The sequence below is a fragment of the Bos mutus genome, chromosome 14 (genome assembly GCF_027580195.1).
Source record: "Bos mutus isolate GX-2022 chromosome 14, NWIPB_WYAK_1.1, whole genome shotgun sequence".
In the NCBI taxonomy this organism is placed as follows: Eukaryota; Metazoa; Chordata; class Mammalia; order Artiodactyla; family Bovidae; genus Bos; species Bos mutus.
The window spans coordinates 66,022,779-66,038,625 of record NC_091630.1 but is presented as its reverse complement, the minus strand read 5'-3'; the positions used below and the strand labels follow the sequence as shown (position 1 = coordinate 66,038,625).

General features: G+C 36.7%; 1 protein-coding gene across 3 annotated transcripts in view; it reads right to left on the bottom strand.

The window, feature by feature from the left end:
• The window catches only part of FAM91A1 (family with sequence similarity 91 member A1), a 40,554-nt gene that overhangs the window by 20,274 nt on the left and 4,433 nt on the right, over positions 1-15,847 (bottom strand). Inside the window, exons 2-15 of one of the 3 annotated variants that reach the window (XM_005891963.2) lie at positions 14,812-14,896; positions 13,664-13,815; positions 12,051-12,108; positions 11,297-11,364; positions 10,632-10,745; positions 9,313-9,403; positions 8,835-8,897; positions 5,886-5,992; positions 5,347-5,385; positions 4,740-4,852; positions 4,205-4,320; positions 3,266-3,378; positions 2,850-2,936; positions 306-438 (exon numbers count right to left, since the gene is read on the bottom strand). In XM_005891963.2, coding sequence (XP_005892025.1) covers positions 306-438; positions 2,850-2,936; positions 3,266-3,378; positions 4,205-4,320; positions 4,740-4,852; positions 5,347-5,385; positions 5,886-5,992; positions 8,835-8,897; positions 9,313-9,403; positions 10,632-10,745; positions 11,297-11,364; positions 12,051-12,108; positions 13,664-13,815; positions 14,812-14,896 — 1,339 coding nt within the window. Of the gene's footprint in view, positions 1-305; positions 439-2,849; positions 2,937-3,265; positions 3,379-4,204; positions 4,321-4,739; positions 4,853-5,346; positions 5,386-5,885; positions 5,993-8,834; positions 8,898-9,305; positions 9,404-10,631; positions 10,746-11,296; positions 11,365-12,050; positions 12,109-13,663; positions 13,816-14,811; positions 14,897-15,847 lie in introns of those variants that run through there. The other 2 variants (XM_070382440.1, XM_070382442.1) reach the window with 2 other exon arrangements.

The window sequence follows — 15,847 nt, the reverse complement described above, 5'->3', positions numbered from 1 at the left end:
ACAGATGCCTGTTTCACATCTGTAGATAGGCATCTGCAGATGCCTACATCCCATACAGCTACTTAAACAAATTAACACTTCTACTCTTCTTACAGATAGCTAAACAAATTTAGATACTACAAATGTCAGCAGCACACAACAGAAGAGAGAAAGTAATATAAGAAATGGCTGATGAGTAAAAAAATTCATAGAAGAAGAAATGTTTTAAAATAAGTGATGATTAAATAAGTGAGCATGACTTGTTTAATTTCTTAGAAAGAAGTTCCATAGGATCATGTCTTCAAACTCGAGTATATTTATCATACCATAACTGGGTTGGTCTGGCTGTGCAGTCTGAGCAACTAGATCTTTATTATGACGCAGAAACAGTATTGTATTCCTCAGAGTGAGCGCATGGTCAAAGTACCTCTGTGCTTCCCCTTCACCAGTGCTCTGAACCTGAAACAAGAGAACATATGGGTTGCAACAAAAACCACTCCCATGCCATTCATGCCAGTTTATAACCATAAAGTAGAAATCTTTAGACATTATTAAAAAATCAGCCTTTTCATACTGTGAAATTAGTTTTCTACTTGCTCTTTGGAAGAAAAGCTATGACCAACCTAGACAGCATATTAAAAACCAGAGACACTACTTTGCCAACAAAGGTCCATCTAGTCAAAGCTATGGTTTTTCCACTAGTCATGTATGGATGTGAGAGTTGGACTATAAAGAAAGCCACACCAAAGAATTGCTGCTTTTGAACTGTGGTGTTGGAGAAGACTCTTGAGAGTCCCTTGGACTGCAAGGAGATCCAACCAGTCAATCCTAAAGGAAATCAGTCCTGAATATTCATTAGAAGGACTGATGCTGAAGCTGAAACACCAACACTTTGGCCACCTGATGTGAAGAACTTACTCACTGGAAAAGACCCTGATGCCAGGAAAGATTGAAGGCAGGAGGAGAAGGGGACGACAGAGGATGAGATGGTTGGATGGCATCACCAACTCGATGGACATGCGTTTAAGCAGGCTCCAGGAGTTGGTGATGGACAGGGAAGCCTAGTGTGCTACAGTCCACAGGGTCACAAAGAGTCAGTCACAACTAAGCGACTGAACTGAACTGAAAAATCAGCCAATCAGAAATTTGCCCAGGCAATACTGAAATACATATTAACCCCAATCTTGGTTGAGCTTCCATTTGACTACACTTTGGAAGGTGACAGAAATTATCCCAACAAGTAAAACAACTTCAGCAACAAAGTAATGCCAAATTATAACATTATATGTTCCATATATGATTCAAACAGGGTGCTCAAAAAACTCTAAGATCTGTATATTCTGCTTTGTCTAGAAAAGTAGTCTAATCCATGGTCACCAATGATGCCACTATTTTTATCACCCTGTTCACAACTCTGCAAGGGACAACAGAGTACGTGACTCAATACAGCTGTTCAGTATCGCTGAACACACAGCTTTAAATCACTCAACAAGGATTCACTGAGCCCCTGTTCTGTGCTATGACCTCCTTAGGATGTAAGGACAGAGGAGTGGATGGAACTCCTGCCTTCACTGGGTTTACATTTTAATGCATGTTCTTCTGACACTGAGTCAGTCACCTGTTTAATATGTAAAAGCACACACATTCCAGAAGCAGCAGAGAAAACAGAAGGCCAGGTCTACAGGAGGAAATAACTAATTATATTTGCATTACATTAACAAGATCAGCCAATTAAGTTTGATCAAGATGAAGCTTCTTAAAAAATAGCTAAGAAACTATTTTTTAAAAACTAAACTTCAGACTAAAGGGCTTTTCCAAGAATGTCTATGTGGTAAAAAAAAAAAAAAATATATATATATATATATATATAAAGCGTAAAAGAGATCTTCCAATTTGCTGTACTTGATAAAAGACCAGCTGAAATCCGAAAAATAAAAATCTGGAAAACATGTTAATATGTGCTAGAATATAAAAAATTTATTGGAAAAGATGATATACAATAAGAAATGGGGCTAAACAAGATATTAAAAGCATTGAGGAAATAGTGAAAATATAAAGATAAAAGTTAAGGAGACAAATTCACAACAAGGATGATCTCAGGGACTAAAAAAGTAAAAATCCTATGGAGAAGGTGGGGAGGAAAAAAATGTCATGGTGTTTTTTTGTTTTTTTTTTTTTTTTTTTGAGATATAAAGTACAAAATTACCAAACATTCTCTAACATACATGAGTTCATCACTAAAGCAAGGAAGGTACCAAATTTATTAGTCAAGGAACAGATAAGACACACAAACTACTTGCTTAAAGAAGCACAGAGGACAGAATAAAATACTCAGGGAATGAAACACACCAAAAGGGCGATCAAGATTTAGAGTTAAGGAAAACTAGGCTGTACTCATAGGGAAAAGATGGTTAAAAACAAATATGGCTGAAGTCTTCAAGATGCTAAAAGGGACAGTGAGAGTGGATATAAACACGACACCCAGGGACATTGTTCCAGACTAAGTGGAACAAAAATTTCAAATAAAATTGCTTAAGAGTAGATTTTTTAAGAGTTATGATGAAAAGAAAAAAAAAAATTAAAGGCTATTTTGGAAAAGTGCATAAAAACTGCATACAGACTTTAAGATTTCTGTACCCCATTTCCTCATTACGTCAGATTATGCTAAGAGCTTAGATGAGGTAAATTACTCTTTTAAAATCACAAAATTCATTCATCCACTCAATATGTTTAAAACTAAATGACTGCCACAGTATTAGGGTGGGAATGAACAAGAATATACCAAAAATCTACATAACCAACAACTGATGTTTTATCAAGCAAGAAAAGAGTCCGAACACCCTGACATCCCATAAGCTACCTAGATTTACCTTTTCTAGTTCAATAAGAAAGCTGTCCAGAGACTCATCTGAGAGCTTGCCAACTTCAAACATTGTGACTGCATGGCTTTTCAAATTCTGCAATAAAGAAACAAAAACAAAACTGAAATGTACTTTATCTGAGCCTATTATTAGTAAGTTCTAGCTTTCCCTCTGAATGCTAAGCATCTTATCTTGATACTACACTTTCCAATATATTTAACCTCAAGTGTGCATAAAGACTTGATTTTTCTAATTACAAAAGCAGCCCTCACTAAAAAGCTGCCACACTCCTCTAAAGAATATAAAACAAAGCTGGCTGCATTTTCAGGAATAAATTTAGTACTTAAAAAAAAGATATAAGAACACTGAATTATTATGTACCTAATCGTTAAACATTTTCATATTTAAATAAGAATTTGACTTACTGGTGAAAGGTTTCCCATCATTAAAAAGGCAGTAAGTGTTGAGTCAAATAGGAACGCGATACGCTTTGTGTATCCTGTAGACAGATTCAAACTGTTTATACTGGCTGTGTCTGCTGGGGGGATAAAAATCATAGTTTAAAAATCAAGTAAATGAAAACTGTTCATTATTTATCATTTGGAGTAAGAATGTGTTTCATTTCAGCTTTATTTAATAATTAAAAGTACATAATATAGGCAATACTGTAAGTCATAAGAGGTCCCAATTCTACCTTATCTCCAACATAGAGAAAGAAAAAAAAATCTTTTAAGCCATTCACTTGTGCAGTAAATTTTCTGAAAGTCAATAATAAACCAAGACTTGATCACTGTCAGATCAAATGACTACCTAGCTTAACCTCTGTAGACAAGTCTCCAGGCCCAGGGAACAGAGCTACCAAGGGCAGGAATAGAAGCCACTTGATTGTGCCCTTCTCCTCTCCCCACACAAGCACATGCAAGCCCCTCATCCACTATGCTTTGTCCCCCTCTGTACCTAGAGGCCTCCCCGCGATGGTCTTCCTGCACTCGCCAGCTGGCACTCTCTTAGTCATTCTCAGCCCCAACACCATCTTCTCCATGAAGGCTCCCTAAACCCCTCTTGGCAGAAGGAGGGCTCTTCCTCTTTGCTCCCCAGAAACACCACAGTGCCTCTCACGCTGTGGTGGTTCTTACGGCTACATTCTCCAGACTCAGTTTTTAGAAGGAAACTATTGTATTTCCTATCAATTTGATACCCCTAAGATCTAGCAACATATGGGTAAATACTCAAAGATACATACTGAGTGAAGAAAATCCAGACCAAATCATAAATTAATTGTAAACCTGGAGAGTTCGCTTTATGAGTGTATGTGCAGACACACGGCTTATTTACAGACAGGCTCAAGCTGAGTCACCGCTAACCTGGGTCTTCTTGACTGTTTGTATCCGTGTCAGTAGCCGATGAAGCTTCCTGTACAGGGCTCCTACTTTCCCCGCCATCCCACGACAGGAGCATCTTCTGTGGATCTAAAGTACTCCTGTTGATGAAGAAAACAGTCACTTCTGAAAAACCACACAGATGACCATATATAAAAACAGCCACTGAAGTCAGTACTGAGCTTACAAACATTCACCTAAATCCACTCTTACATTCAGGCCCCAAACTGAGATGTAGCCCTAAAATATTCTGCACCCACAGCAAAGGTTCTTAACTAAACCCATGGACAGGCTTCAGAGAATATGAGAACATTTTAAATTTATATGTAACATATAGTATGAGCTTTTCTCTAGGGCAAGTGTCATAGTTTTCATAAGAGTCTAAAAAAAATTCCAAAACACACAAGATTAAACACCACTAATATATAGGGTTTAATCTGCTGAATAAATAAAATTTTGTACATAAAATTGTATTTTTTTCCCCAAAACAAAAAACTCTCATACTAAATAAATGAGTTACTTTAATCTGTTTACGGATGGAACATTCTTCCACGATGAATGAAGTTGGTCCAAATTTATTACTTGTCCTTTCTTGTGGGCAAACCCCAATCGGCAGTACATTGATACAGCATTCTAAAAGGAATATAAAGGAAACGAATATCTGAAATAAACTAGACATCAGAATGTCTGTAGACAAAAAAAACTATTATGGACTATGTTTATAGAGATCCTCAAATATTTTCATCCCATAGCCAGAAAAAACCGTTTTCAGTAAGCCTGGTCTTCCCCTAAGATCTCCACATAGGCAGGAGAGGGAAAGCCTCCAACCCTCTGGCTTGGCCCTCCCCAGATCCACACCCCCAAGAAGCAGGAGTTGTTGCTTTAACTGACATCACTGCAAGACACCATGACTTCATTACAAGGCACTGCTCCCTGCTGGGCACAGACGGGTGAGGCTAGCTTTCACTCCCTAGGGTGGGAACTTCAGGGCTCTGGTCTTGCTCTGCTCTACTTCCTCTGACAATTAATAAGCATCTCACTGCTTCCGCTTCTCAGTAGCAAGACAAAAATCTATAATCCATTCAGTGCTCGTAACACAAGTGAAAAAGAGTAGGAAAATTACATACCTTAACCAGAGACAGGTCTATCTCAAGAACATTTGCAAGCTGGAAAATAAAATTAAAAATTATTTTACATTCCTAAAAATTATCAGTATATCATAATAAACAGTTACAGATAACTTCTCCATCATCAGCAAAATTTAAATTATCAATAATGGAAATACTGAATAAATTTGGTAAGCGGAAATTTCCTCTTTCCATATCTTTAAGACACTTAGAGTAGCACAAATCCAGGCAGTGACCCTAATAACTTAGCATCAGTTATAATTACTTGAGCTACTTTAATTAGAATTTTAATTAGAATTACTTAGCTTTAATTTTCTCATTTAAAATGAAAAAATTCTAGATCAACCAAATTATAACTATATATATATGCAGGAAGTAACTTAAGAACAGTGACTTAAGTATATTAATAGTCGAAAATCTAACCATGTACGGATTTTTTAAATATTTTAGTTATATCATTAAATAATTTTATCCACTTGACACAAACTTATTTTCTAATCTTGAGGCTAAACTCTTTCATAAGATGTTGTCACACTTACCTCTGCAACATTAGTATGCTCATCTATTGACACAAATATCTTATAGAGCAGGGTTTCAAAATAATCACCTTGCACTCGATTCATTACAAAACCTTCAAGAGGAGGAACTAAAATAAACAAAACAGATGTTTCTCAGTGATTTAATTTTATAAAAGAAGAAAGTTTAATTCAAATATCTATTCAAAAAGAGACCTCCAACTTAGGAAATGAATTCAGCTTTTGATTCATTTTATCAACTCCACTGCAAGTTTTTCTAAAACTCCCAAAGTAAAGGTCATATACATAGTGGACTCTGATGGCAGAGCATAAAGCCATAAAAGTAATTTCACCCCAGGGACCGCTCAACATTACTCAGGCAGAGAAGTGCTTATAGGCGTGGACTCAGGAGAAAGGCAGGGGGACTGTGGCTGCTTCAGGATGGGGAAGCCTGCCAAGGGTACGCTTTTGATCGGTCTTAGGCAGCAGGATGCCTGGTCTGAAGCAGAGAAACAAGGGCTGCGAGCTGCCATGCTATACAAAACCAGGGGGACAGAAAGTATCAGCTCGTTGTCCTTCTCCCATCATCCCTGCTCCATCCTGACAAAAGGGGAAACCCATATGTGTGACTGCCACGTTTATCACTGATGTAATTTGCTCTTTGGGGCTTTTTATTCTGTATCCTCCTTAATGGCAAGAGGGTCAAAACCTTTGTCAGCACAAGAGGCTGCCCAGTTGCTACTCTCCACCTGGCAGTTGTACTCACTTCTCTCCACCTCTTTGGTCCAGATGCCCTACTCCAATTTACTAGGCTGCGCTTCCCGACCATGAGGAGGCACTACGCTTGCCTTTGCCAGTCTCCCCTGTGGGCACACTTCCCTTAAAAGCATTCTGGGAAGATGTGTGCCTAGATCACAGGAGGATGTGGTGTTCCTGTGTCCTCTGACCCTAACACTACCTCACTGCACCCAAAACCTAAAAGTATTCCCAAGAGAGAGCAATAAGACAAAACTCAAGTGAGCAAAATGAAGACACTGTGAAGAACCACAATGCACACATCAGGGTAAGCTACCCAAGTTACAGCTCTGTCTCATGGCAGTTTCTGATTTGGTGCTACCCTATTTCTAATCACCCAAGAACTGTTAAGGATCAAAGGTTTCTTTTTAGAAATATTTCAGCAATCCCATTTTTTAATATAATTAATTCTTTTCCTACACTATCAACTATGTGAATAAGAAGTGTCAAAATTTACTGAATGCTTACTAAATGCCAGACTATACTACTAGCTGCTTTATATATATACAATTTCACTTAATCCTCTTAATATCAAGAGTTGTTAAAAAGTATATCTTATCTTAGAGATGAAGAAACCAAGGCACAAAGAGAATTTGGACAAAAAGAATGAGAAATTCTTTATCTCTACATAAAGAGATACAGAATAGTCTTCAATATATATTAAGTTAAAGAAGCAAAGCATGCGTTGGATACACCATCTGTGTAAGAATAAAATCACACAAAAAACTATATACATATATTCGTGCATAGTATGTTTGTGAGAGAGTATATAGGCAACTTAGCAGTAGTGGCCGAGAGAGAAATTGAGTAACTCAGGTCAGGCATCAGAAACAGATGTTTTTACACTCTTTTGTAAGTTTAGGATTTTATAATCCTAATTATTGCCTACTCAAAAAGACATTAATAAAAATAAAGAAAAATACCTGGAAATAGCAAAAGAAAATTATTTTTTAAAAAAATAAAGGACAAGGAAGGCCTGGACATAAACACATATGCTGCTGCTACGTCGCTTCAGTCGTGTCCGACTCTGTGCGACCCCATAGACGGCAGCCCACCAGGCTCCTCTGTCCATGGGATTTTCCAGGCAAGAGTACTGGAGTGGGGTGCCATTGCCTACACAAATAAAACATAAAGGTCAGGACATGCTGGAGTACGACACCTGATGGAGGGAGTGTTTCTTTAATAAGCCCTATCACTCAGTTGTTAACAGTAAGGTTCCTGAAATGTTTTGACTCTTTATATATTTGATTACACAAGTATCTTAGAATGCAGATGATATCACAAACAAGAATAGCTAAAAGATACGATGGAAAACACATTTACAACACATAACCTTAATGTAACAAGTGCTTCTACAAATTGGCAAGAAATCTAACCTACAGAAAAAAAGCTCTACTGTGTTCAAAGATGTTAACCACGTCACCAAAATAAATAAATAAGGAAATGATCCAAATAGCCAGCAACAGAGTAATGGTTTAGTAAACTGAAACACTGCTGTTCTTGTTCGTTTGTTGTTTAGTTGCCAAGTGGTGTCTCTTTTGCAACCCCACAGACTGTAGCCCACCAGGCTCCTCTGTCCATGGGATTTCCCAGGCAAGAACACTGGAGCAGGTTACCACTTCCTTCTCCAATCAAACCTGTGTCTCTTGCACTGGCAGGAGGACTTTTTACCACTGAGCCACTTGGGAAGCCCCAAACTGAAATATACAAGGGTCTTAATATTGATTTAACTTGCAGAGGAAGTGAAGAAGGGAGGAAGAGATAAGCCAAAAAAGACGGTCGTTACATGAAAAAATAAGACACAGATATGTCTGGTAAAAATGAACAACATACAATTCTATGATATTACTGAATACATGTAGAAACTTACGCAGTGAACAAGGTTTAAAAGATGACATAAATTTATAAAGACAGATTTGATTTAGGATTTTAAGAAATTTACCTTGGATTTCTATTTTAATACAGTGTTTACACCATCATAAGATAAAAATAAAAAGAAGGAATTTAAGTAAAATCACCACAGTGTGCTGTAACGTAATGAGGAAGAAATGGTTTTCTTTGAAAAATTCTAACACAAAGATCCCAGGACGATGTGTGTCTAACTTATTAGGGTGATACACAGTACCCAGCACCTAGCAGCCATTCAAAAAACATTGAGAAATATTACCACATACTCACCTGCTATACAACTGTCATCAGATATTGGTACATCCAGATAAACAAATCCTTTGTTATATAAACCTACAGAAGCAAAAGTATCTTGTTTTAGATGAAACAGTAAACATTAGTAGTTTAAAAAAAAAATAAAAACTTTATTCTTGATTTTCCATAAAAATAAAGATTCTTACAACTTAATGGTACGTGAAAAAGACAAGACAGAAGAAAAAAATTATTATCAAAGCTTTCAAAATCTTGGTTTCCCTCAAATGCTCAGAACTGCAAAATTTTTCTTATGATGCATTCACATAAATTTCTAATCTATGTGACTAATTACAGCCACACTGGAAAACAATGGACAAAGGTCACATTTCAAACAATACCACGCCTTTAGGAAATATTACTATTCTTATCTAATTGATAAATAATAGCTACTAATTGTTGATGGCTTAAAATAAGTTTTTATGTTGACAGAAAACCATTTCTACTAACCACTTACTATGGACTACATTGTAATCTAGTGATCCAGAGAGTTGAGGGCCTGCATCAATGATCTTATCAATAGCGCATTTCTCAGGCAAAGTGCATATCTAGGAAAAGCAAAATATTTTCAATTAAGTTCTGTCCAAATTAACTAATTGATGTCTCCTCAAATCTATTTACGTTTAAACCAATGATTATATCTCATTAATTATATGAACTACTTGTAATATTCATTCTTTACTCTAGAATTCAAACAGAAAAGGCTATGCACATAACCATCAATTAAGGTGCCAAAGTATGCTACCAACAGAACTCACAAAACAAAGTAATTTTAAGTGCTAATACTTGCTGATAAGTAGCATGTTCACTAATAAATACTAATATTTATTCACCCTTTTTGAATTGGAATCTGATCCACATACTGACTCTGAATGTCTCAAATCAAAAGCTAATTCACATGCCACAGGATTATCATCAGTGACAAGATCACTATCTTATGAAATAGTCTGATATCTTAATTGGAAGTAAATGCACTGAAGCAGAATTTCTAAGCCTTGCTCTCACTGGATTTATTCTGTCCTTGGAAGTAAAATAAAATGCAAATTAAAAAGAAGTCCACATGCTCACTTAATTCTTCAGCCACAGGGATATGACTGGTCTCTAGGCACCGCGTCTACTGCTCCACCTCCTTCTCTAATCAACATCTCTTCTTAAACGTATACAGCCTGTAACAAATGTGGTCTGACCACTGCAAATAGCGTTTCCCTTGATCTTGACCTTAGTGCTCTATCAAGCACCTAACACTTGAGTATAGCATTTCAACAGTGATTTAAGAGCACAGCAAACTGTCCGAATTAAAACCCTGGACTTTACTCCACTGTGACTGGAGTCATTACTTCACTTCTCTGTGTTCATTTTCCTCACATATGAAATAGGCTACAAACAACCCCACACCACTGGGGTTGTTATGAGAATCAAATGAGACAATACAAAAGGCACTTGGAACAGTGCCTGACACCCTGAGCACACCAAGCGCTCAAAAAGTGTTATCAATGTTACTGCTGGTAGTTGCGGCATCACGTCAACTGTGCATGAAACATCCATCTAATTAAATCCCCAGATGACCGTACAAGAACCACATCAAGTCTCCCTCATTAATCAAGAGTATTTTCGAAACTTACCAATAGTCTCGCCTACTGAGATCATTTACAATTTTGCATTTAAGTTTAATTTCCTTCAGGAACACCAAATAGTGTCACGTTTTTAAAAAGTTCTGCAACTACAGTTAAATGTAATTTTTAAAAATAAAAATGCTTAATTTTTAAAGATACCTACCTTTATGTCATCTTCCGTGATATACGCAGCCTGCACCACCCACCAGGCCTCTATGGCAATTTCCACTGGCTTTACTGGTAAAAGATCACGCGCCGTTTTCCTTCTGAAAAATTTCTGCAATGGTTCAAATATCTGAGAATTTGCAATCATTCTAAAATTATTGTTTTCTTTTTTATTAATCATACTATAACAAGATCGTTTCTAACAGGCTAAATACCTTTTAAAATTCTCACGTTTTAAAATCTAACGTATTTTAGATATACTAAATGGAAAAAGTCATTCTTAAATTATTTCAAAATAAATTACTTCAAAACAGTATCATTAAATCTGAATCTAAATCCAGATATTCAAAAGAAACCCAGGTGAAAATGTGTATCAATTTCACTCATAAACTGAACCCTGGGAGTGGAATGACTTAGGTTAGAAGATCAATGCAGCAGATTTTTAAAAATAAATGAAGCGTCCTATTCCTTGAACATTTTAAATTCAATAAGCACTTAAGCTATAACCTAGAGATACTGATGAGTTGTTTTTGTATTATTTCTGTATTAAGCACATTTTATTTGATCCAAGAAATCACAATTCAGTATTTCTACTACTTAAAAATTTAACAAGACTATGTGATAAGAGGTACAAGAAATGAGAAAGAGAAACAACTAGCTTACCTTTGATGATCTGCACTGATTCATCAGATCAATGTATTGGTTTCTTCCTATGCCAAGAAGCCTTAGACCTAAAAGAGTCTTTCTTTTAAAATCATTTAATACATCTTGAAAAGTCAGTACACACACAAGTCTACTAGGAAAAAACCTTTTGACTTTCGTTCCCCTTTTTATTATTACTGACAATTAGGTTCAAATTAAAAAGAAGTCTTCCAACCAAATACAAAAGAAAACCAATTGGGAGAGATAAATTCATGCTGACACTTTTGACAATGCTAAATGAGAAAATTTTTTAAAAGCAGAAGTCCTCCCAATTCCAGGAAGTCAAAATGTACTTCTCAGCAAAAGTTTCTTCTTAACACAACAGAACTGTCACATTTCAAATAGACACACTTCATTAAAATAAGTATAATTTAAAAAAGCAGCGAATTTTGTTAGTAAAAACCATGTATTATGCTGCAAAAATACTGTGAGTGAATTTTCTTCCTCATTTAGTATACACCACAGCCCAAGTATGAAAAGGAACTTCACTCTCTAGAAAAAGACTAGTCCCATTTGTCGGATTTTGCCACTCCAAAATATCCTTCCCTTAGACATTTAAAACTAAATCTTACACTTGACTTACACCACCTGATAAAATTATCAATAATCTTGCTTATGTTCTCATCTTTCATGTTAAAATGCACACATTACAACACAGATAAGAGCACACACGTGCAAAGACACTAACCATTACCTGGCTCAGAGTAATACTTACAGTCAGCAGCAGTGAAATTGGGCAATGAATCATAACTTTTCTCACTGTTCATAATGTCCTTTTAAAAAGAAAAAAAAAAGTAAATGTTAAATGCAAAATGTCCTTACACCAAACACTGAGATCAGAGTCTGGCAACGCAGTGCACACAGGTCACACAGTGGCACATACCACGTGGCCTCCTGTCTAATAACTGAAGGTCAGGCTTTCAGGTCTGGGTTCCTCACAGTGCTATGAAGCCCAGACAGGTGCCCGGCAACCTCTGCCCTGCAGAGGCTATGCAAGGAATACCTCCCTTCGAGCTCAGGGTTGCAGGCTCTCCACACTTCAAACCTGATCCTAGACTCCTACCCCAGGGCAAGAGAGAATCCCAAGAGAAGGCCTGACAATGCGTCACAGCACTGCCAACAAAAACCCAACGACTAAGTAGTCTTTGCTCCTCCGAGTCACAACCAGCAACTCAGACAAAGTCAGTATCTGGCTTCTTCCAACCCTCATCTGTTTCTCCAGTAATAAACCAGCTGTTTACTGTGGGGATAAGACCCATTTTCAACCCAGGAGTTATACCCAATGGTTTAAGACCAGAAACCAGAGAATAGCAAGCATATGAATGGAAACTGGGACAAAATCTCGCTCTGTTATCTCCCCCAAACCTGTGGACAACACCAGGAAAATAATCAGAGAGACAGCAATAACTATTCTACATTCTGCTCAGCTGCCACCTTCTTTATGCTGCACTGGTTCCAGGGAAAGAGACTGGCAGGAACTCAGCTGCCAGGCCTCAACCTTTACTTTGTATTTCCTCCAAAACAGGGACACACAGGAGACACGGGGCGGTAGCAGTGCCTTGAAAAGGGGGTTTAAGAAGACAGAGGGAGCTCCTGTGAATGCAGCCTTATCCTGCAGGCGCCCAGCTTCTTCAGTTCTATGTGCCCTCTGCTCTTCAAGGGGCGAGTGAGCCCAGAACAGCAGCACTCAAACAGAATTAAATCACCAATGAATACCAGATAAATACTGCCCATCTTTACATAAAGCTCCCTTAAAAGCAGTGTATGAACTAGTACTTAACGTTATTCAACACAAGCCTAAACATTGCCTTTGGAAAAAGGCTAACATCTAAAAGTTAATAATCACAGAAAGATTAGCAGCCAGGACCAGTAATATATTTCTATTCTTCTGAACCATGCATTATATAATGTTGAGTCTATATCATCAATGATTCTTTCTACAGTTAGCAAATAGCTAAATACATTAAGCTTCGAAGCTTAATGTTCAATTCTGTCAGCCACATTTTCAACCTTAACCACGTATTAAAAGCAATGAATTTTATACAAACTGTGCTAAAATAAATGACTGATTAACCTACAAGAGCACAAGGGGTCAACAACATCTTCAAGAACACAGAATAAGAACAGATACTTTTCCACTGTGAAAACACTGCTAAGGACACCTACTTGTCGCACAACAGTTACCTTGTAAACAACTGTCCTTTCTACACTATCAGTTCAGAAACAACGTCCACCGCGGCTGGGTGCCACAGAGCTGGTCATCATCCACAAAGTGCCCGTGACACGAAGTCTCATCCCTCCCCTAATTCATATACCCTGTAAACTCACCTCCATGATCCCAGTGTAATATGAGAACGGTGTTATCCTCAGGCCTTTCACCATGATGTCTGATAAATGGTAAGGGTACAGCATGAGATGATCTCGACTGTACTTCAACAGTTCCTCGTAGTACTTGCGTTCATCCTTCTTGACATGCTTAACTGGGAGACAAAGGGAAATCCTCCAGTTTTATTTGACGTCTTACTAGTCAATGCAATGTTAAATTCTTTACAAGCTATTAATTAAAAATAAAAATGTAAATTGGAAGAGAACAAATAAAACAACCTAAGCTGGAACAAAGAAACAATTATAGCACAAGAAACAGATTTCAGAGAATATAAGTAAAATGTACAATGGGACAGATAAGTACAAAAGTAATTCTTAACAAATCAAAAAGCAAAGAAAACGAGCATGGAATGTCTCCCCCCACAAAACGAGCTATAAACCATCCAATCCCTTACTATGATACTTTACAAAACAGCCAATGTGAATGGCAGCTTTCTATGAAATCGAGTCTATTTTAAAAAATTATCTGCTGGTCTTTGTGCTTTAAATGTAAAAAGACCTCTGAGTTCCATAGAATACACACTTCACATAGAAAACCTATTGCTGAAATACTATGTTTAAAATAAGAGCAACAAATGGGAGGCAAGATCAGCAGGGCAACAGAATAATCTGACAAATAAAAGGCAAACACTAAAACAGAGAAGTTCAAAAAAAAAATGGAGCCAATTATGTTTAAAATTTGTTCCAATTATTATAGAAAGAGGCTTCATTAAAGTTACATTATTTGGAAAATTTATAGAAAACAAAACAAAAAATTCAAAGTCAAAAATCAAGAAGTAATACAATTCTTCCTGGCATATTTTCTTACATAAAGTAAAAAAGAGGACATCTGAATCAAAATTAGTACTCTGTAGGTAAAATAAATCTATAAACAAGACTCTAGAAAATAATTTTCACTGGAATTAGAAGGAAAAATCTACTTGCTAATGCAAATTATTGTTAAGTGTAATGGGTCATTATAGAATTTCATAAAGTCTGTACATGAAACGATTTCAGTACTATGAAATATGGTGAAAAGATAGGAGAGATTTATGAAAATGATAACTCTGCAACAGTCAATTCTATCTCAATGTAAAAATGGCTCTACTTACCTAAGTTATTTCTATATCGTAACTGATTGCGGATACTGTACAGGACAACCTGCTTCTCATATTCTCTCTGTGAATTTCCAAGACTCTAAAAAAAAAAAATTCAAATAGATTTTAAATAACTAAACCAAAGTACTCTCCCTCCTTAAAATTTCAATACCATGCCCCCCAATTTTATCCTGGAATCTCTAAGTTCAAGAACTGAGTAAAGGTTTTCTTAAATTTTATCATACAAACTTTTCTGCAATGGTATTAGAGCAAAAAAAAAAAAAATGTGTTTATCTTCAGTCTGCCTTTCTAAAAGGATTTAATGACACTATCTAAAGTATTTTATATATAAAGAGCAGTCAGAGAGCATAACTGCACTTAAGTTAACAAAAAACTAAATTTTACTAATAAAACATTTCCTTCTTGCCGGTTTCCAATTTGTGTGAATGAGGATGGATGGTTTCTTGCACCTACATTTTTTTAAAATTTAAGAATGGCCACTAGGAACAGATCCCTGTCTGATAACTACTTGCAGTTGAAGGCTATGATTATTAAAAATTAAGATTTCTGAGGAATATATATTTCAAATGTACCTCTAAATAAGATTATTTCTTAAAAACGTCATCTAATGGTCTCATTAGAAAACATTTAGACAATTCTGGAAAATAGAGTTGTCTAAATTTCCAATATATTTTTTAATGAGCAAAATACTTTCTGTGAACTTAGTGTTTTAAGTTCAAAATTGGTTTTTCATGAAAGCAAAGTGTAAGCTGGTCTGATTAGAGTTAACATTACACTCACTGTGAGACCATAAACTACATTTAATATGTGACTGCTGCTACTGCTAAGTCACTTCAGTCGTGTCCGACTGTGTGTGACCCCATAGACGGCAGCCCACCAGGCTCCTCCGTCCCTGGGATTCTCCAGGCAAGAACACTGGAGTGGGTTGCCATTTCCTTCTCCAATGCATGAAAGTGAAAAGTGAAAGTGAAGTCACTCAGTAGTGTCCGACCCTCAGCGACCCCATGGACTGCAGCCCACCAGGCTCCTC